General features: G+C 38.1%; 1 protein-coding gene across 3 annotated transcripts in view; it reads left to right on the top strand.

Moving 5' to 3' along the window:
- The window catches only part of ME1 (malic enzyme 1), a 199,468-nt gene that overhangs the window by 56,068 nt on the left and 119,781 nt on the right, over positions 1-23,619 (top strand). For all 3 annotated transcript variants that reach the window (XM_079938774.1, XM_079938773.1, XM_079938775.1), the window contains exon 4: positions 21,984-22,059. In XM_079938774.1, coding sequence (XP_079794900.1) covers positions 21,984-22,059 — 76 coding nt within the window. The remainder of the gene's footprint in view (positions 1-21,983; positions 22,060-23,619) is intronic.

The following is a 23,619-nucleotide window of genomic DNA, read 5'->3' as shown; positions in this document are numbered from 1 at the left end:
CCATTCTCCTACGATCTTGTCCTCTGTGCACTGCACAAATCCGTCCTTTCTTCCGCCTCAAGGAAGAGCCAAGTAGGCCATGTTTGCTTTTTTTTTTTTTTTGCAGTATGCGGGCCTCTCACTGTTGTGGCCTCTCCCGTTGCGGAGCACAGGCTCCGGACGCGCAGGCTCAGCGGCCATGGCTCACGGCCCCAGCCGCTCTGCGGCATGTGGGATCTTCCCGGACCAGGGCACAAACCCGCGTCCCCTGCATCGGCAGGCGTACTCTCAACCACTGCGCCACCAGGGAAGCCCTGTGCCCCTATTTTTTCAATTCAAATGTTGTTAACATGGGGTTGGAGTTCCGTAGCTCTGCCTGCCCTGCTCAGCCTCAGCCGGATCTTCTGCTCCGCTGGGTTGAGCTCCAGCTGTGTTCTTGGCTCTTCTCACCCTTACGGTTGCAAGAATGTAAACACTGGGCCTGATCTTCCTTGTCTCATATACGCCTCTCCATTTCCCCTAGGAATTCACTGGCTTAACATCTTACTTCCATGAACTAAACCTAATCCGTTTCCACTCTTCAGTGTATTTCCTTCTGCATCTGTACAGCTAAGAGCAGTGACCCGCTCCACCCACTAAAATGTCAGTGCTCCCCATGTTCTCTTCTAGGTCCTATTTTCTTTTTCTTCTGTTCCTCCCCAGCCTACCGTTCCAGTCCTCCAGGTTTCTTAACTTTGGGAGGTGCAACACCGTCCACTCAGTCACCTCAACCAGACACCTCAGAGATTTTCAGGGTTTTAACCCCCTTCTTTTCCCTTTTTGCGCCTTGTCAGTTTTACCTCTTACCTGTTGAAGCTCTCTCATCCATTCAATCCCATTGCCACTCTTTTAGATTAGGCCCTTCTCATTTCAAAAGAGAGTGAGTTTTCACAAAAGGATGCCTAATTAAGTCCCTTCTCTGACTAAAATCCTAAGGCACTAGCAAATCAAGATTTGTAAAAAAAACTACTGAAAACGTGTTTGTAAGTATTCATTGAACACAAAGGAAGTTTATATATTATTCTGCTTCCTGACCAGTATATTATATTTGGTACAACTATTTCTGAAAACAGATGGAAAGTGTTAAATACAAGCAATAATTTAAACTCTGTTAAGTTTTTCAAGGAAGCACTCACCCAGAAAAAAATCTAGTAGTAGGGGGGAGTTCTTTCACATGAGAAGATGAGCTCATTAATTTTTCCAGTAAGACAAACAAGATACTGACATTGCATACTTTTTTTTTGCAAAGATTATTTTTACACCAAATTTAGCTTCTAATTTATTATCTTGTAGTTATAAGACATTCCTAACATGTGACATAAAGTCTTGGACATGGTAATGTGGTTTCTTTTTCCTTTATTACCCTTCATTATTTCTCATGTAACAAAATAGTATTGCTGTGTATCCCCTGAGGAGGAACCAGGACCCTGCCCCAAGGCTGGTTCACTAAATAATATGAAAAGTTGTACTAATGAAATACACTTTCTTAGTAATGTAAATAAGGAAGTAATTTGAACACAGTGTTTATCAAAGTACGTAACACTAACACGAACAATTCGAAAGGGTGTATATAGATATAGAAAAGCTTTCTTCTTGCTTTTATTTAGAAAGAGATACATGGCGCTACCCCCAGCCCCCCAAAATGAAAACAAAATACTAAACAATCTCAGAGGACAATTGTCATTCCTTACCCAGAGAAAACCACCAGTGACTATGGTGGGAAGAATTCCTTGTGGTTGGAAACAGGGATAAATTGCATGAAGTCTCATTTATGTATTAAGCCGCTTGAGTCAGTTTAAGAAAACTTTCACATATGAAGGATTTCTATTGTGCGTCTGCTGACTGCCACCTTGAGTTTGCATAAAACCTTCCCTCCACTCATGTGCCCCACTTAACAGACAAATCATTACTGAGTAGAGAATATACCTCCCAGTTTGATACTTTAACAGTACAGCAAACTATGATCAGTGACGTTTAGTTTTGATTTATTCAACCTGGTTTGCAGGCATTCATAATTTAATGTTATATTCTGTCTTTTGTAGGGTCCCTGTGAGAAAGAAATGCCAAATAGAGAAGGTTCTTCTTTATCTTTTATTAAAACTTCTTTCAGAAAGAAAGTCTGATATTTTGTTCAGTGTCCTTTATATAGACTCATTTGATAAATTCCTCTCAGAATTGAAGAACTGCCCTTTTTTTTCTTTCCCAGATGCAGTAGTATGTTTCCTTATGTTAGCTTTGAGAACTAACTCCATTTTCACTCTTGGACTTTGGCTGTATTTTGTGCTCAATTGCAGTAGTTTTCTTTAGATCACCTTCTTTTTCTTGTCTCCATCCCACCCCACACACCACCCAAATAGTATTAATTCTCTTCAATGAGTATGTCTTGCAAACCCAGGTTTTAGATAGTCATTAGCCCTGGATTTCTTCCCAGGCTAAGTGGAAAGCCCATATCCTCCTAAAAATATATATATATAGTATCTTATTAGAATTTTACGTCTTCTTCCCCCTCCAGGGTGAGATGGCTTCCTGCACTCCAGAGAAAACAGAGTAAAGCCCGCCAGTCCTCTGGATCCCTGTGTTTCCTGTCATTTTTCTGTGATTTGAATAATTTCATGGTTTCCCTGAATCTATAACTTGTATTGTTTACTGCCTCAAACCTTTATTAATGTAATGAAAACATCAATTTATCTAGTCTAGTTTTATTTTAGTTTTAAAGGAAAAAAAAAAAACAAGAACAGAAGCTAAAACCATCATTTCATTCTTTGTTTTGTTCTAATGCTTTCTAAACACCAATCCCTTTGTTTTCCTAGCTATGAACATGTGACATAGTTGTTAATTAGCAAGATCTTGAGATCCATAAGGCTTCATACATTTTCTTTCAAGTGATTCTTCACCGACCTACTGCCTCTCCGTTTTAAACAAATTTGTTAGTTAAATATTTGGGAGCTTAAAAGATTATATTCTTTTGATTGCCAATATGCTGCTAAACATTACGATAAATTTAAATATTTCTGATAACCATATTCTCAAGTCTACAGTTCAGTGCTTGAGAGTAACTGATAATTGCATCAGTGCCAAATGATTTTCTTTCCCCTTTCGGAAGAGACATTCTTGATAGAAACTTCATTTTATTCCTGTTACTTCATGTCATATTTATAAATGTGCCAACGTAAAACTACACCATTGAGAGAATTCTGTAGCTATTCACAATGTGTGGGAAACACAAATCCTTAATTTAATAAGAACAGTCTAGAAATAGTAAAAAATAAGTTTCAAAATTCATGTTTCATCTTAAATACAGTGAAAACTGTATTTCTTGGGTTCTAAAATCATTGCCAGTCCTTTACTGAAGTACATGTATTCTTGGCGTGCCACCCAACTGATGCGTTTAAGAATTTTGCTCAGTTCTGCAGCCAGTCACATTCAGGAGTAAATGTTAAATGTAACATCGAACTTCTGCATCATTTAGGAAATTAAGATGGCACATCTGTCAACACCAGTGAACACTCGAGATTATGTTTGTCACTGTAGATCAGTGATCGTCATACTGTTTTGCTTGTTAACTCTTCAAGAGAATTTTGAAGAACTTCACCCTTCTTAACATCTAAAAACTATCATCATAAGTCTGAATAGTTGCAAGGAATGTAGTGCCTGTATTAAATTCTGGTGTTGGACTTTTAGAAGCAATTAGGTAAGAAATATATGTAAATAATAAAAAGTAAATTTATTAACTTTGTTAGACATAATGTTCAAACTCTCTACATATTCAGTGAAAGATAAAAATACATGTTGCTAACAATGAATTGGTGTGGTGGATAATAACTTTACCTTTTAGATGAAGCTGTAGAAAAATATGCAGCATTTGATAGAATAAAATAACGGGATTAACTGTAATAGGAAGAAATATGTCATAAATTTGGTAAAATTATGTCTAATTAAATGATAGACCTTTTATTTGAATGGAATCATATTAAATTTTAATCTGCAGGTTTCATCCAGTATATCTAGAACTGTTTGATACTTTTGGAAAAAACCATAGGTGGGGCACCTAACCAGACAGAACTGGAATGAGGCACAACTCCCCAAAAGAAGTAGCCTGAGAACTCTATTATAAATCAAGTTAATGCTGTTTAATTTTCTCCTTTAATTTCCCCAAAGTCTTACTGATATAATAATAATATAGCTTATGCTTTTTGAAGGCATATTTCTCACTTATGCTTGACTTAAAGGAAATGTGACAGATTTCCTGTGATAGTGTGGATTTGAATTTGTAGAGGGCTGGTCGAAATGTGAGGGAAAATGGACATTATTTGGTTTAGAGTAGCATTGGGGGGATCAGTTTCTTAGGCTCCAGCAGTGGCAACTCCCCCTGCTAAATTCTTTGGAAAAGTTGAAACCGAATCTGGCCTCTGTACCCTGACACCAAATGAAATCTCAGAGACAGAGTTTTGGGTGAAGTAGAAAAGAACAGCTTTATTGCTTTGCCAGGCAGAGGGGGCCACAGCGGGCTCATGCTGTCAACACGGTGTGTCCTGACCTGGAGGGGGTAGTGAGGAGTTTTATAGTACTGGTTCACAGGGGGTGTGATCAGCTTGTGGACAATCTTCTGATTGGTTGGTGGTGAGGTAAGTGGGAGTCAGCATCGTCAACCTTCAGGTTCCAACCGGTCTGGGGTCTACGTGCTGGTGGGCAGCGTACTGTTAACTTCTCCCACCTGCTGGGGGTTTCAGTATCTGTAGAACAGCTCAAAGGTATTGCTGTGTATCCCTTGAGGGGGAACCAGGACCCTGCCCCAAGGCTGCACTACAGTTTCTTGACTTCCCTTGTCGTGCATCCCCTCCCTTGCCTAATTAGCAGTTGTTTGAACTTGTCCGTTGGAACCTCAGCGTAAGTCGTGGAGGCTGAGTGAAGCCTATTTCCTGTAATGAAAGAAATGGGGCACACAGGAAGGCTTTTGTGCCCAGGAGCCCCACAGGGCCCTGCTCCGTATCAAAGTGGCTTCACATCAAAGGCGTTTGCTTGAACTGTAGTTGGCAGTGTACCAAGTCTGCCCATGTGGCTTATATTTTTCTACTGATGAATTTTCTTTCTCTGAAAATGGGGGGGAAAAAGACTACCTAGAGACAATACCTGTATACAACATTTTTTTCTGTTAGATTAATAAAGTCTTATTTTTATGATTCTCAGCCTATGCATATGGAGCTCTGTTAGTTTTCTTCAGCATTAGAAAAGGAAATGGGACTAAGTGGGTGAATAGTTTGATCACTAGCTTTGGTTTTACATAAACTCCTCTGCAAGAATACAGATTCCCAAAGGAAAGATTAGCGAAAGGAAAGACTTCTGGATGAAGGCCCAGAGTCAAGGCTGTGGGATTTACTTTATTAGCCATTTGAAAAGAACCTGAAAGCAAAGCTTCATCTAAGAAGCTCTTGCTATCCAAGAATGCTGTTTATCAGAGAAATGAGAATGAAAGAATTAGGATAAACTTTAGTCAGTTTATAGCAACAACAGCATGATTAATGAAAGTTGTTACATTTATGTCGAGATTCTCTTAAGATTTTGGACATGGGATCATGAGCCTGAGTGGGTAAATTTCATGCAAGTATTGGGACAAATCTTAATGGTCTGAGTAATGTGTTATACATGGAGAAGTAATTGAATTCTTCTGTATCCTCGTTTTCGTTGCTGTTTCTTGTCCTTAGTGCCTTTGCCTTCTTGCATAAAAAGAAGTGGCGTTATTCTAGGGCACTTCCATCATCGAGCATCTTTATTATTTCCGCTCTTGAATGCCATTGCATAGTCAGTTTATATTGGCCTTGGATGTGACTCTCATTCCATAGACATCAAGTAACTGAAGGATTTTTGTTCTTCCATTGCCAATAAATGTTTGATGGGATGTATGGATTTTCCCATAACAGTGAGAAGAAAAGTGTTTGTTTTTTTTTTTTTTCCCTTTCCTTCATTGCTGTTTTTTGTAATTTTGGAAGGAAACCTGAGATACCAGCTGAGATGTGAGACTAAGTAATTTTTCTGTTCTGATAGAATTTGCTAATTCAAACAAATGAATCAGATGGATGCTTGGCAAGTAATTGGTCCTAACACAATTGTTTTTTGTGTATAGAAATCTACCATTCTATGACTGTTCTCTGTGTTTGTCTAGTCTCATTTTCGTTTCTGCCTCATAGCTCTGGATATTTTTAAATTTTCCTCACTATCACGCCATATTGAAAGAATTTTAGACTATCCTATCAGATATTTTTGGTGTCTTTGCTACTGCTTTCTTTACTGAAAGGGAGTTTAGAAGAAGAAAATATCACATAAGGGATTAAATACAAGGTAGGTAAGGTCGCCTTTCTTTTTCCTTGCAAAGTTAAATTGCAGAATTTGTTGTACCTTTTCATCTCACCATACAGTATCTTGGAATAATAGTAGTACAGACTGACAAAGACCTGGATATGTCACCTACTTTATTTCCTTAATTTCTAATATCACAGAAAACCTTAAACACACCTTCTTATGATCTTCCTAAACCTAACCATTTGAATATTTAACAGCCTTTACAAATGCAAACCTGAATCACTTGTATTTTATCTAAGTTTTTATTCTTAATTGAGATTTTAAAAATAAGGATTCTTATACGCTTTGTAAGAATCCTATAAATATTTAAAAACTGTTATCTTTTTCTCTGTATGTCTTCTCTACTGCATCCTTTGAAAACTTTTCCTTTAGAGGTTTCCTTTTAAAACATTGAATCATCTTTGCTGTCCTTTTAAGATCCTTTAAAAAGTTCTCTATAATCACTTTAAATCTTATTAATTTGATTGAAAATATATAGGAATTTTGTTATAATAACTGCCAGGTTTTGATCTGAGAAAGAACATACTCCTTCCTTTCAAATTATTGTAAAAAAAATTGTTTTCTATGGCTTTCATTTCTGATAGTAGTAGATATTTTTGCTCTTTCCTGATAATGACATTTTGTAATAAATGAGAACATCCTTTCTGAGGATATTAAGAATTGAACTCTTTTTTTCACTGAGCGAGCGTTCAACATAGGATATGTTTGTCTTATTTCTATAAGCTATAGGTAATTAAATATAAGACCAAAATATATATATTGCCTAAATAATAGAGAATAGATAACCTACATTTTATGAAATGACTAAAACAGTGTCATCTATAGAAAGAGCACCAGCCATCTATATAAAGGGAGCTGCCAGTTCAGATCAGTTGGCATGGCCTGTGTAGAAGAACCTATCATATTCTTTAAAATATTTTTATTCACAATGAATTTGTAATGATCACAATATTATCAGTTTGTACTGATGGATTGAACAAAAGGAAAAGTAGTCCATTTGTTACGCTTGATGAAACATTCTTAAAAATTATCACCAATTGTGGTAAAAATACATACTTGTAACATTAATAATAATCAACATTTTTCATCTTAGAAAATAGAAGGGTCATTTTTCTACCAGTCATTCAAAAATGGAAGATATTATCTCCAGCTTAGGAACAAAAATATTTTCTTTATATGATGGCAGCCTTTGTATTTCCATAAAAGGGGAAAATAAGGTCATTGACTTGTTGGGAAAACTAAGGAATTGCTTTAAAATAATCTAACCAGCCAAAATCCTCTAAATTAAGGATATTTTTTAAAGCATGAAGCAAACATATCTCAGTTCACTTCAGTAGATACTTAGAGTGTATACATGTTTGCCTGTGTTTGATGTAGTTTGGTGTCAGGCATAGAAATGAAAGTTCCTATGACATGTTCGGTTTGGTCTCCTGACAGCTAGGTAGGTTTGTGATTTCCCACTCATCATCCCTCGTTTTTCTTCTTGTAATGACCCACACGATCTGATTCTTTTTTAAAAAATTAATTAATTAATTAATTATTGGCTGCGTTGGGTCTTCGTTGCTGCACGCAGGCTTCTAATTGTGGTGGCTTCTCTTGTTGTGGAGCACGGGCTCTATGCGCATGGGCTTCAATACTTGTGGCTCACGGGCTCTAGAGCGCAGGCTCAGTAGTTGTGGCGTGCGGGCTTAGTTGCCCCGTGGCATGTGGGATCTTCTCGGACCAGGGCTTGAACCCGTGTCCCCTGCATTGGCAGGCAGATTCTTAACCACTGCACCACCAGGGAAGCCCTACACGACCTGATTCCTAACAATGTGCCTGAAACTACCAGGAAAAGTCGGGGGGAAAAAGTCACAGGAGAAAATTCTATAAAGCATATATCTATTTTTATTTTTTTAAAATCTATTTTCTCTGGAAGAAGAGTTTCTCCATTCAAATTTTCTATAGTTCTGGTAGCTATATATATTGCAGAAGAAAAAAAATAAACTTGGAAAGTTCTTTCTATTGCAGTCTCAGGATTAGAAGAGACAATGTCATAGATGCAGAGATTCTTGAGACACAGCTTACTAATATCATTCTAGACCAAATCTTTCTTATTTGTAAGTTAGTGAGACGAGAAAAGTTAACTGACTGGTCTAGAGTTTTGTAGCTGTGACTAAAACTCCTCTTCCTATCCAGTGCCCTTCTATAACAGGGAGCCAAAATGTATGATATGGTCCACTCATTAAATGGTCATGTGTGTCAGTTACATAAACTGATGTCCTAAACTGTGAGATCAACATATGTAATTTTATTGTATTTTAATTCATTATAAAATAATATTTAACTCCTTTGGAATTGGAGGACTAACTACAACAAAAATTGAAAATGTATAAAGGCCAGAAAAGTAATAGAATTAATAATTAAATATTATTAATGCACAGCACATGAAAATAGTTAATTAGGGAACCAAGCTTATTAATATATTTGTGCAAATCATTAAAATATGGTTTTCATGCCATAGTTCTGCCACTTTAAAGATTTATTCCCTGGAAAGGAGAGAGAGTCAAGCCAAGAGGAATGTCACAGAAAGGACCATTAGTTCCCAAAAGGTCGTCACATGATCCATATCTCTACACCCTCCCATCCACTCTGTTTCTACCTCTCGTAACTCTCAGACCTTCTTGTTAGGCAGTTGATTTACTTCCCCAATATTCAACTCTCCTGCTTTGATCATTATTCCATGGCTCTTCTCTTCCATCGTGATGTACGTTGAGCTATTTGCGTTTAGGTTGGCTCCAGACCCCTTACCTGTGAGTAGGAAACCCTGACTGCACATAGCCTGGTCACCTGGGCTGTACCTCATGTACTCTCTTGCTGGTCAGATGGCTGTAGACGCAAGTGGTTTATAGTATAGGATAACCCTTTATACTAGTGGTTAGAAGTTTACATCTCATAGTAAGACGGAAGGACCACTGATCTAGGTGTCACAAGATCAGAGTTTTTGTTCCACTTCTGCTACTAAGTAGCTGTTGAAACTAGAAAAACAATCACTCATCTTCCTTCTGCTCAAAGAGAAATGTATTTACTTCACTTTTCTCTTAAAGATGGGAAATAAAATCATTTCTTGAAAAAAGTCAAAATGTAGGAAAATTACAAAGACTAATTACAAATACCCATGTATCCATCATCTAGAGTTGACATTTGTTAACATTGTATCACATTTGATTTTTGTTAACATTGTATCACATTTGATTTTTTAAAAAATTAGTGGTAAACTAAGATCAGGAACAAGAGAAGGTTGCCCACTCTCACCACTCTTATTCAACATAGTTTTGGAAGTTTTAGCCACAGCAATCAGAGAAGAAAAGGAAATAAAAGGAATCCAAATTGGAAAAGAAGAAGTAAAGCTGTCACTGTTTGCAGATGACATGATACTATACATAGAGAATCCTAAAGATGCTACCAGAAAACTACAAGAGCTAATCAATGAATTTGGTAAAGTAGCAGGATACAAAATTAAGGCACAGAAATCTCTGGCATTCCTATACACTAACGATGAAAAATCTGAAAGTGAAATCAAGAAAACACTCCCATTTACCATTGCAACAAAAAAGAATAAAATATCTAGGAATAAACCTACCTAAGGAGACAAAAGACCTATATGCAGAAAATTATAAGACACTGATGAAAGAAATTAAAGATGATACAAATAGATGGAGAGATATACCATGTTCTTGGATTGGAAGAATCAACATTGTGAAAATGACTCTACTACCCAAAGCAATCTACAGATTCAATGCAATCCCTATCAAACTACCACTGGCATTTTTTACAGAACTAGAACAAAAAATTTCACAATTTGTATGGAAACACAAAAGACCCCGAATAGTCAAAGCAATCTTGAGAACAAAAAACGGAGCTGGAGGAATCAGGCTCCCTGACTTCAGACTATACTACAAAGCTACAGTAATCAAGACAGTATGGTACTGGCACAAAAACAGAAATAGAGATCAATGGAACAGGATAGAAAGCCCAGAGATAAACCCACGCACATATGGTCACCTTATCTTCGATAAAGGAGGCAGGAATGTACAGTGGAGAAAGGACAGCCTCTTCAATGAGTGGTGCTGGGAAAACTGGAGAGGTACATGTAAAAGTATGAGATTAGATCACTCCCTAACACCATACACAAAAATAAGCTCAAAATGGATTAAAGACCTAAATGTAAGGCCAGAAACTATCAAACTCTTAGAGGAAAACATAGGCAGAACACTCTATGACATAAATCACAGCAAGATCCTTTTTGACCCAGCTGCTAGAGAAATGGAAATAAAAACAAAAATAAACAAATGGGACCTAATGAAACTTCAAAGCTTTTGCACAGCAAATGAAACCATAAACAAGACCAAAAGACAACCCTCCGAATGGGAGAAAATATTTGCAAATGAGGCAACTGACAAAGGATTAATCTCCAAAATTTACAAACAGCTTATGCAGCTCAATAACAAAAAAACAAACAACCCAATCCAAAAATGGGCAGAAGACCTAAGTAGACATTTCTCCAAAGAAGATATACAGACTGCCAACAAACACATGAAAGAATGCTCAACATGATTAATCATTAGAGAAATGCAATCAAAACTACAATGAGATATCATCTCACACCAGTCAGAATGGCCATCATCAAAAAATCTAGAAACAATAAATGCTGGAGAGGGTGTGGAGAAAAGGGAACCCTCTTGCACTGCTGGTGGGAATGTGAATTGGTACAGCCACTATGGAGAACAGTATGGAGGTTCCTTAAAAAACTACAAATAGAACTACCATATGACCCAGCAATCCCACTACTGGGCATATGCCCTGAGAAAACCATAATTCAAAAAGAGTCATGTACCAAAATGTTCATTGAATCTCTATTTACAATAGCCAGGAGATGGAAACAACCTAAATATCCATCATCGGATGAATGGATAAAGAAGATGTGGCACATGTATACAATGGAATATTACTCAGCCATAAAAAGAAAGGAAATTGAGCTATTTGTAATGAGGTAGATGGACCTAGAGTCTGTCATACAGAGTGAAGTAAGTCAGAAAGAGAAAGACAAATACCGTATGCTAACACATATATATGGAATCTAAGAAAAAAAAATGTCATGAAGAACCTAGGGGTAAGACAGGAATAAAGACACAGACCTACTAGAGAATGGACTTGAGGATATTGGGGAGGGGGAAGGGTAAGCTGTTTCAAAGTGAGAGCGTGGCATGGAGATATATACACTACCAAACGTAAGGTAGATAGCTAGTGGTAAGCAGCCGCATAGCACAGGGAGATCAGCTCGGTGCTTTGTGACCACCTAGAGGGATGGGAGGGAGGGAGACGCAAGAGGGAAGAGATGTGGGAACATATGTATATGTATAACTGATTCACTTTGTTACAAAGCAGAAACTAACACACCATTGTGAAGCAATTATACTCCAATAAAGATGTTAAAAAGAAAATAAAAATTAGTGGTAACATTGAAGGCGCCTTTGGCCTCCAACCTTACTCCCGTTACCTTCACCCATCCTGAAGGCAGTTGTTTATTCATTGCCCACTAACGGCCTGAAATAAAATATCGTAAAATATCCATAGTATAGCGTTGGATTAGATGAACAGTGGGTTATAATAATGTAGTTGTTATTATTTCTTAACTGTGCTGCAAAAAAGGAATTTTTTTCCCCCCCAAATGTATGGTTCTTTTTTCTGACCAAATGTTCCTGTTTTCTCACATAGTATCTGAGGACATTACCACTCTGTATCTGCGTTCTTTTAAAAGAATACCGCCTGTGTGTCTTCTTGGAATTCTAAAAATTGAATTGTAATAGCTAGCATGTTACCACCATTTGGAAGAATATTACCGATCTTAGTACTGAGTCACTTTTAATTTCTGGAAACTACAGACATCTCTGCTAATTAATGCTGTGCGTTGGTAATTGGGTCACAGAAGTGACAACAGAGCTATTCAGCTATATGTGGATAGTCCTCTAGTATTTTCCCTGGTGTCTAGCCCTGTGTCATGTCTTTCATAAAATAAATATGAATCTATGATAAATGATGGAATGAGCATCTGAATTTTACTTTTTAATATACACACTATTTACATTAGGGTTGTATTGCTGTGTAACAAGTTAATACAAACTTAGCTGCTTAAGACAACATCTGTTTATTAGCTCGCAGTTTTGAAGGTCAGAATTCTGGCATGGAATGCTTGAATCTATGTTTAGGGTATCACAAGGCTAAAATCGCGGGATCGGCCAGACTGAGTACTCATCCAGGGGCTTACAGAAAAATCTGCTCCCAAGCTTCTTATTCTTGGCAGAATTCAGTTCCTTGTGATTGTAGGACTGAGGTCTGTGTTTCCTTGCTGGCTGTCAGGCCAGGGACGGCTCTCAGCTGCTGGAAGTAGCTCTTATTCTTTGCCACTTGGCGTCCTCTAAGTTTGAAGCAGTGCTTGGAGTCTTTCTCACTCTGAACCTTTGACTTCCCCTTCTGTGACCAGCTGGAGAAATTCTATGCCTTTAACGAGTACAGGTCCTCCCAGATGACCTTGCTACCTGAGGCCCAACTGTGCTAATCATCTGTCACCTAATCAGAGTAAAATCCGTCATGTGCACAGTCCTGGGATGATTCAGGATGTGAACACCAGGGAGATGGGAAATCTTGGGAACATCTTAGAAATCTGCCTACCACACTAATTGTCACTCCTCAGGAGGATTGAGACTAAAAATAGAGCTTTAAACATTTTCTGCAGTAAACAAAACGAATTCACAAGATTATCATTGCAGAGCAAAATCAAATAGTTACCCAAAGAAAAATGTCATGCATGTTAGCAATATTAGGGTGTTATGTGGGGGAAAAAACACCTCAAAACCTTACTTTTGGAAGTAGATGACCAGAGGAAATTGGAAATCTACCCTTCTCTTCTAATCTCAATTAAAAAGTTTTTTACTTGTATAATAAATTGGTGTTCAGTAACAAGGATGTCACCTTCCACTGGCACTTGACCTTTCTGCTGGGTCCCTCCCAACCTTTAGACTCTGTCTCTTCCTACGTTTATTTCTAAGCTAAACCAGAATGAAGGCTTAGACCACCTTATTTACCTTTCTTCCAAAGCTCATGTGATCTTATAATTTGTGATTCTTCCTCAGACCTAGTGGCTCTGAAGCTGTCAGTTGGTTCTCTCATTATTTCTTAAGTCTTTTGCTGTCATTCAAATCTGTTGCCCCCATGTTAACACTAAGATCTCAAATTGCTGATCACTTAGCCGCAGGTTCTCCAAGTCCTACAACTGGGCATTGACTCTGGTTCTTGCTATACTTTCCCAGGGGCTTTCCCCATAAATTGCAATTTCTTCGGTCTGGTCCTTGGCCTTGTCATTTTCAGAAGACTCCCGAAATTATATATATCGACCACATAGCACCTGGGTGTTCTCCAGCCCAGATTCTTTGCCGTACTGCTTTCCCCATCATTGGGTTAGCTAGTGCCAGAATCATATCTGAACTACCTTCCCCCTTTCTTCTTACTTATATTCTATCACTTCTTTTTATTTTTCTGTGAGAAATGTAGAATTCCTGACTTCAAGAGTTCATAATCTAATAGGACAGACATATAAGAAAGTGAAAAATTATATGACAATATGATGTGTTATGTTACAGAAAAGCAGCGGGGGTCTGTGGGATTACAGAGACATTCCAGCTCAGCTTGAATGTCGGTCAGGAAATACTTCCAAGAGGAGGTAACACTTGCACTGTCTCTGATAAGCAATTAGGAGCTAGCGTAGCAGCGAAGAGCAGCGGGGGGGCATTGGAGGGAGGCCTAAAGGAATCCTTTAAAGACCATCCAGAGTTGGAAACTAGATCGTTCTCAGGCTGAACTAGTTGAGCAAATGCCAAGAGCAAAGGAAGCAACCAAAAATGGGAGATAAAGCCAAAAGATGAGATATTCAGCAGAAGCTGAGGCAAAGTGAGCCTTGAAAAGGAGTCCAAGGGTGGGAGCAGAGCAGGGTCCAGAGGCTTCCACTATGCATGAGAGTGAAAAGGAGAACTGTTTCGGAGCCTGGAGAGTGCCAGCATTTAAGGGTTAAGCAGAGACAGGAGACTGTGAAACAGACCAGGAAGAGGGCAGAGAGTGACAGCGGGAGGACAAACTGGGCTTGAGGACAGAGATACTGACGCTTTATTCACTGATGAATAGTGAACGATGGAAGGAAGTTTCTAGGTGGAGAGCTGGAAGCTGGAAGTCTCTACTGTGTCTTCCGAGTGAAAAATGGTGTGGTGTGTGAATCTGATGAGAGTGTAGAAGGGTGGGGGTGGGGGACAGGGGAGAAAGGAAGTAGCTCTCGTGGACAATCGCAGAATAACCAGTAGAAGGTCCTCGAGGGAGTCATACTGAGTTATGAGGACCTGGCTGACAGTGGAGAGGCCATGAGGTTTCAGCGGATCTAACACACCCAGCTGAGTGCCCGTCTCAAGCAGCATTCTGCAGTAGGGCTTGAGGAAAGGAGAAGGCAGGTGGATTGATTTAAATTTGGAGGTTTTCTGCAAGGGTGTGATGGGAAGAGAAAAAGTCAAGGGAGTTAAGAATGGTTGGCAGAACAGATAAAAATCTAGCTGGATAAAGAAGGAAGTTCAGTCAGGATAGACTGCTAATTTGGAGGAAAAAAAATAAAAGCAGGTACCAAAAGACAGGAGACATTAATGAGGTCAAAATGTAGTTATATCAGAAGTGTGATATTCAGAAAAGTATGATGTGGGTTAGATCCTCACATCACAGACTATAGTGACATTTCTGATAGATTTAAAGAACTGGATCAAACCTAGAAAAAAAAATTAAAATATAGGAGCATGATTGACGAGGGAGGACTTTGTATACTTAAAAGAAATGTAAGAAATCTGAAAGGAGAAAAATCAATTCGTTTTACTATAAATAAATGGAAAACAACAACAAACAAAAGCGAAAGATGAGAAATTAAGAAACGAATTTGTACAAGTATGATAAGCAAAGGGATAAAAATCCTTCATCTGTAAAGATGGGATCTGGGTTGATATTTCCCAAGTAGCTGTGGATAATTATAGCTTCTTTTTGCACGTCTAGCACCAGTGTTTTTGTGTTCCTCAACGATAACAGCAGCAGTCAGTCTGCACCCTCTCTCTGTCTCACGCTTGTCCTGTCTCTGATTAAAAGGGCCGGGAGCCCAGCATGGGGTGTTGGAGCCTGGGCGGGTCAAGAACACCTGTGTAGGAGGGCAGCCTGGAGGATCTGGGTAGGAGAGCGGTACAGCGCCAGGTGTCAGAGCCCCAGCGGGGCAAAGAGGGCATCCGTGTGGGAGGGCTGCCTACTTCAGAGACTGGAACCTTAGCGGAAGTAAGTGGGGTGTGACACAGCGAGAGGGGACAAGATTGGTTTCACACAGGCAGACCCATCAAGTAAGGAAATATATTAAACACGATGGGAGGTAGGTTTCTCGCTCTAGGAGAAAGTTGTTACAAATGTGAACAGGGGAGAATAGTAGAAGGAACCCTGTGTTGTTGGTGGAATTGGAGGTATTGGTGTGAATTTATAGTTTTCAATGTACAGATAGATGAATGGATAGTTATAGAAATAAATAGGTATGCATAAAATGTGTATATATGCGTGTACATACCTGTATGTGTGTACACATGTAGAGTACGTGTGCACACGCATATATTCTCTAGCTCTGCCCATTGAGTCGGCTTGGCAGCCACAACACCCCAGTAACAAGGAGCCCAGTCAGCACTCAGATCTCAATGCTGCTCTCTGCCCAAAGCAACCAGAACGCCTTAGAGAAATTGCTGATCCCAGGGCTGGGTCAGGGTAAGCAAAAGATGAGCTTGGAACCTCTTATACCAGAAAGCAAGGAGGTGCTTAAAGAATGATGGGGATGTGTTGAAAGGACATAAAAGCCAGACTGAAGGGGCTCCCTCTGGCCAAATCTGGGACATTGTAAGCACTCAATAAATAATGTTTGCAGCAGATTAGAACCTACTGAGTAAAATAACAAACACAAGCCCACATTGATATGCATAAATTTAGAGTTGAATGGAGGAATAGGGTATTTACAGAGTTTTGAAGAATCTTCCTATAAAATACTTGTTAATTACAAAGGGAAAAAAGAGCATCTTTGCAGTGAGGAAGCCTGGAAGGCACCACGTTAATCAAGTGATCAAAGTGAACATCATCAATAATGGGAGGAAGGAAGAACAGCGCCGCCTGTTAGGTTGCAAGGAGAAGAAGCCAGCATCACTTCCGTGACCTTCCTGCAAAAGATGTTATAGTCTGAATCAAATCGTGAGGAATCACCACCTAAATCCAGATTGCAGGACAGTCTACAAAAACACTGACTTATAACTTCAAAAGTATTAAGGTCATGGAAGTCAAGGAAAGACTGAGGAAATGTTTTAGGTTGAACAGGACCAAGAAACATGACAACTAATTACAGCACAGGATTTTGAACTAGGCTCTTTTGTTATGAAGGATGAATGGTGAAATGTGTCTGAAGATTATATGATAGTAATGTATCAGTAGTAATTTTCTGATTATAATTATAATTATGTAGGAGAATATTTTTGTTTGTAATGCACTCAGTTATTTGGTGATGAGGCATCATGCTGGCTACTTAGCTCACAAATAGTTCAGGAAAAAACAATTTTTTTTTTAAAGGGGGGGTTCTTTTTTTAAAATAAATTTATTTATTTTTGGCTGCGTTGGGTCTTCGTTGCTATGTGCGGGCTTTCTCTAGTTACGGTGAGCGGGGGCTACTCTGTTGTGGTGCGCGGGCTTCTCTTGTTGCGGAGCATGGGCTCTAGGCACGTGGGCTTCAGTAGTTGTGGCTCACGGGCTTAGTTGCTCTGCGGCATGTGGGATCTTCCCGGATCAGGGCTCAAACCTGTGTCCCTTGCATTGGCAGGCGGATTCTTAACCACTGCACCACCAGGGAAGTCCCGAAAAAACAATTCTTTGTAATATACTTGGGAGAATTCTTTAAGCATTTACTGAAGGATAGAATAATATTGACCCATGCCTTTAAAAAAAATTTTTATTGACGTATAGTTGATTTACAATGTCGTGTTCATATCTCCTTTACAGTAAAGTGATTCAGTTATATGTAGATACATTCTTTTTCATATTCTTTTCCATTATGATTTGTCACAGGATATTAAACGTAGTTTCCTGTGCTCTACAGTAGGACCTTGTTGTGTATCTATTCTATATATAATAGTTTGCCTCTGCTAATCCCAAACTCCCGATCGTTCCCTCCCCACTGGCAACCACAAGTCTGTTCTTTGTGCCTGTGAGTCTGTTTCTGTTTCATAGATATGTTCATTTGTGTTGTATTTTAGATTCCACATATGGGTGATATCATATGGTATTTGTCTTTCTCTTTTGGACTTATTTTGCTTAGTATGATAATCTCTAGGTCCATCCATGTTGCTGCAAATGGCATTATTTCATTCTTTTTTATGGCTGAGTAATATCCCACTGTATAGATGTACCACATCTTCTTTATCCATTCATCTGTCAGTGGCCATTTAGGTTGTTTCCATGTCTTGGCTATTATGAATAGTGCTGGTGTGAACATAGGGGTGCATGTATCTTTTCGAATTATAGTTTTTTCTGAATATATGCCCAGGAGTGGGATTGCTGGATCATATGGCAGCTCTAATTTTAGTTTTTTGAAGACCCTCCATAGTGTTTTCCATAGTGGCTGCACCAATTTACATTCCCACCAACAGTGTAGGAGGGTTCGCTTTTCTCCACATCCTCTCCAGCATTTGTTATTTGTAGACTTTATAATGATGGCCATTCTGACTGAGGTGAGGTGATGCCTCATTGTAGTTTTGATTTGCATTTCTCTAATGATTAGTGATGATGTGCATCTTTTCATGTGCTTTTTTGGGCATCTGTATGTCTTCTTGATACATGCCTTCTTAACATTTCCTCCGTTGACTTCCCCTGACTTTAGAAACACTGGTTGTCCTACCTGTTAGATTGTTTTTTTCTCGTGGACTCTTCTTAGTCACCTATTCTAGTATAGGTACTAATTTGTAATGTTTTCTCCTTGACCTTCTCCTCTTTCTCCTTTAGTAATTTCTTCCATTCCTTTCAACTCTAGGCATATGACTTAACTCTGCATCTTCATCCTAGATTTCTCCTGATCTAGGTTTCTCCTGACTTCTGTTTTACCTGAACTTAGCTTTCTTTAGTACGTCTTTTCTCATCAGCCCAGACCTGCTGGTATAACTCAACTTTAGGTTAACCCCTGGAGCTCACTAATGCATACTCAAATTTTGTGAAAAATATGGGGTTTAATTTTCTTCAGCTTCTGCAAGAGAGGATTATTATTGAAAACTGTAGAATGATTGCCTTCTCCACTGGGTAGGAGAGAGTCATGAACCCATTTCCATAAGAAAGTATAAATCTAGTTACAATAGAAAGTTGCATGTTAGAAAATGAACTCTATTTTGATATGAAATAAATTTCATTAGAGATGTTATGTGAGACAACATGAAGTAAGAATATTATCTAACAAATCTGTTTTGAGAGTGGAATATATACAGTGGCAGAGGTTATGAGAAAAGTTTGAACTGCGTATATGAGAAAATGATCCACATTTTAGAATTATCTCAGCTCTAACATGAAATAGACACAAAAGTATGAGTATTTTAATTGGCATGTTTAATATACTTTGAATAAAGATTAAATATTTTAAACAAATTGATCAACAAGAAATTGGACCAAGAAAAGGTTTTTATTGTAATTCCATTCATTTAAAAATATCATTCATAAATAACTTTCTTGTCTAAACTTTTCATTTTATAAATATGTATATATTTAAGTATGTTCAGATTAATGTTTCATATCCAATTTTATACCAGGAAGCATGAGTCATTTCTGTGCTGAAATACTTTTGGATATCTCATTAGATTTCTGATCAAAGAGACATTCCAGGAAGTTTTAGAAATTATTCTATCAAAATGCTTGACTTTGGTGGAACATTACAGATTCTTCATTTTATTGAGCTCTCTCCAAGAGTAAGCACTTTTGTACAAATGAATCTGCTGAATGCAAGAGATTACAGGTGTCCAAATGGCTCTCCCACTGAAGTTGTACTCATATATTTGTTTAATTAACTTTGGCATTTAATTGATGCAAATTTTAGTAAATTCATTGTCCCTCTTGTTTAAAAAGAATGATACTATTTCCTGAGACCAGTGTTACTTAGAAAACCTTGGCTAACTAACAAGTTCCCAAGGAACATTATTTAATGGTATATTGCCAAGAACATCTTAGATAATTCAACAAAATTGCCTTCTTTAAAAAGTCCAACCATATTTCATTTAAATTTGACAGTTATTTATTGAGATCTTTAATGTTGATTGCATAGTTGGGTGTGACAGGGATCCAAAAGAAATATATAACTTATAAAGAGCTTATAGTCATTTTGGAGAAACCAAATAACTTCATATGAAACAGCAAAAATAAACAGGAAAGGATACAATTTAGTGCCAACTTGGTAAATTAATGTTTTTGTTGAATCAGACAGTCGTCAGTAATCCGCCTGTGGTACTTACTATCATAATATAATTTTTGGTTACTTAATAAGTCATAATAAGTCTGGGTTTACTTCATGTTTTCTGTACGTAAAACCTTTTTTTGAATCCGGAAGGCTTATTTTTTCAGCACTGAAGCCAGCACGTGTTGCACACATCCTATGCGCCAACACACTTACAGGCACTGGTCGTACAAATGTGAACAAAATAATCACGGTCCTTAAGGACCTTGCTGCTCTGTGTGTGTGTGTGTCCTGGGGGGCGGTGAGGAGACCGCCAGCCAACACGCGAGGAAATAGTCAAGGGGAGTTCAGATGCTTTATACGCAAAACGACACTGGTGAAAATAGCAGGGTGGAGGTGCTTGGACTGCTGTTATCAGAGAAGGCCTGTCTGAGGAGCTCAGGTCTGAGTTGAGGCCTGAATGATGCGAGGGGTTAGGCACGTAGTTAGATTTACAGTTTGGAGCTCAAGGGAGTGGTCTCGGTTGAAGATAGAAGTTTGAAAATCTTCATTGTGGGCATGACACTGAAAGCCACGTCAGTCACAGTTGGGACATCGAGTAGGGTGAGTTGAGAGCTGACCTCTGACTTTATCAGCTGTCAGTCGGCAGTGACTTTGGGAAGAGTTGTTTTTGTGGAGAAGTGAGGAGGAAAGGCCTAATTAACAGGGTCAAGAGAGAATGGGAGGTAAGGATACAAAGGCAGTAAGAATACACACAAGTCTTTGAAGCGTTTTGCCGTGAAGGAGAGAGAGTAGAAGGGTGGTGGCCGTAAACAGTGCTGGACGTTTGTCGTGTGTGGTGCCCTGCATTTGAGTCGTGTTTAACGATGCTAAGGCAAAACTTTTAAGTGAGGTTAAGACATCTACAAATTTCTTATTTTAATTTTTAAAGTTCCTTGTTAAGCTTTCATAGGAAATGCAGGGCTGTCAGAGAGCAGTGTTAAAGACTGCGAGTTAAAGTTGAGAGTCTGAAGAACAGAGTTGCAAACAACTGAGACCACAAATCGAAGAATCAAGTGAATCCGAACTCTGCCAGCGGGGGAGTTTGCAGCAAAGTAAGGGTTTGTTGCAGGGCGCCAAACAAGGAGGTGGGAGACAAGCCTGGTCTTTGAGTTGTGGGTGTTTTTAAAGGGGAAGAACATAGAGGCTGGGCTTTTAATCATTGTCCTGTGACATTTCTTAATCGTAGTTTTTGGAGTCAGGATGCTTCTGGTTTAGGGTTCTCTGGCCAGGTGGTCCGTGGCTTGGAGGTCTGTTAGCTCATCTTGCCCTGGAGAAACAGTTTGTATTGTTTGTATGTTAATAATGATATCTATAATAACAGTTTTAGTACATCAACTATGTTATCAACATGACTTTTAGCATCTGACTCTGGTTGTTTGGTGTTCAGTTAGCACAGGATTGAGGTTAGAGGAGACAAGAAAAGAATAAAGTTTTGGCTAGAGAGATTAATCATAAACTTGGTAAGGGAACTTGGTTTTGGGGGGTCTCGGTTTCAGGGTTTCCTAAGTAACTTCCACATGAAAGGACTGCTCAGCGTGTCTGTCACTTCAGTCCTCCCCATAAGGGTCTTGTCTTCACACTGTGAATACGTAATAATGGAATATACACTGAAAATCCCTATGTACATAGGCCTCACGCTGTTTTTCAAAGTGCTTTTACGTGTATTATCTTATTTAATGAAGACCGTGAATAAATCTGTGTGTGGAAATGATAATGCTATTTAAATTCTCTGTGTATAAAAATAGTGAATATTTCTTTAATTAAAAAGTATTTAAGAATATGTACTATAAGAGTGAAGCTACCTTTATTGTAGATGTTGATATATCATTTAAAATAATTTCTCCCTTACTTATAAGATTCTTGCCCCATATGTGTTTAAGGCAATAATTTTCACTAGTTTGATAAAAATGGAGATATATTACATGGATTTGAAAATTAAAAAAAAAATTCGTGATAGTGTGACAAGTCTGAAGTAAATTGAAATTACTCCTTTTTTTTTTCCTGTCAGAGGTCTCTTTATTAGTATCCATGATCGAGGGCATATTGCTTCTGTTCTTAATGCATGGCCAGAAGATGTCATCAAGGTAAGTTAGTTATCACGTTTTCCCACTGTGGCACATTTGTTCTTTTCCCTATCCCATAACAGGCTGACACTTTTCACCATGCTATGTAGCCTTCACCAGCTTTTCTATTTATATCCCTTTGACTTTTGCATAGTGGATTCATTTTATTCTGATACCATTTGGATTCTAAGTGTCACCATTATTTCCATCAGACTTCTTAGTGTTTCTTTATTCATTGTAAGTTATGAAAAGTGTTGACAAAATGTTGAAGTAGTGTCTGAATTTCTTTGAGCAAACTCCTTTTTCTTTTGTGTTTAATCATCCACTAAGAGGAATCAAGGCAGGCAAAAATCTTAATCCATTTCCTTTATCGTGGTGACCTGAAGTATCTAACTTGACTCCCCTCTGGGAGTGAGCTAATGAAAATAGAATAATGATAGTATCTACCGTTTGGTAGCTTTCTGAGTGAGCCACTTTACCTGGATTAACTCATGTAGTATCATGATAATTCCATGAGGAGAGGAAGGCACAGGTGGGTTACATAGTAGTGCATGGTGGTGGTGGGAATTGAATGCAGGTGTCTCAAGTTGCCTTCTCCAAAACAGCCTAGCATATTGACCCTTTTCAATGAGACACGGAAAATTTGACAAAGATCAACTTTATGGAGTATGCAGAAATAATTTTCACCCACTTTTGGGTGAAATGTATATATGTATTTTTAAGTTAGTTAACAGTACATATATACATGTACACATTTACTTTTAAGGCAGGTCTTTAAGAGCTGCACAATATAGGTGAACAGAAAACTAAATGAAAAGCCCTCAAACTTTTAAAATATATGTTCTGCATTATAGTGTGGTAGAAAAACACTGCACTAGGAGTTAACACACTCGGGTCCTGGGTCTTTGATATTAATGAGGTAAATCACTGTAGGCAAATTATTTCAGTTCACTTATCTTCGGTTTCCTAATCTGTAAGAGGGATAGACTGAATGTAGTCCAAATTCCCCTTTGCTTCTAAAATGCTATGACTCTGTACATTAGTCCTTATGATAATAATAGTACTAATATCTATAATTTTTTTGAGAATTCGTAATATACCAGGTAATACGGTAAGTTCTTTGTTTATCATGATTTCATTGTATTGAATCATAGATTTATTCAATTAATTAATGTTTTTGATTGTTTACTATGTGCCAAATGCTGTGCTAGATGTTGGTGTGCAGTAGTGAGCACAACAGAGTTGGCTCCTAATTTTATGCAGCTACTCTGAAAAGTATATTTATCATTTGCATTTTTATAAATAAGAAACAGAAGCTTTAATTCATCAGTTTATCTAAGGTCAGATAACTGACATTTTTTCTAGGCTCCATGGATATGACAAGTGTAGCAGTTTGTAGAAAATCTAATAAATTGTGTTTCACAAAATTGGGTTTTGCTTAAATTCATGTAATGGCCATGAATCACAGAATACAGATGAAAGATGCATTAATTTCAATAAAGATAACAAAGTACTTAGCATTAAAATCTCCACATGATTAAAATGTATGCTTTGTAGATATTCGAGATGATTAGAAATAAA

The sequence above is a fragment of the Stenella coeruleoalba genome (genome assembly GCF_951394435.1).
Source record: "Stenella coeruleoalba genome assembly, chromosome: 12".
NCBI classification, from domain to species: Eukaryota; Metazoa; Chordata; class Mammalia; order Artiodactyla; family Delphinidae; genus Stenella; species Stenella coeruleoalba.
The sequence above is the reverse complement of the archived record's forward strand: the minus strand, read 5'-3'. Positions and strand labels throughout refer to the sequence as shown.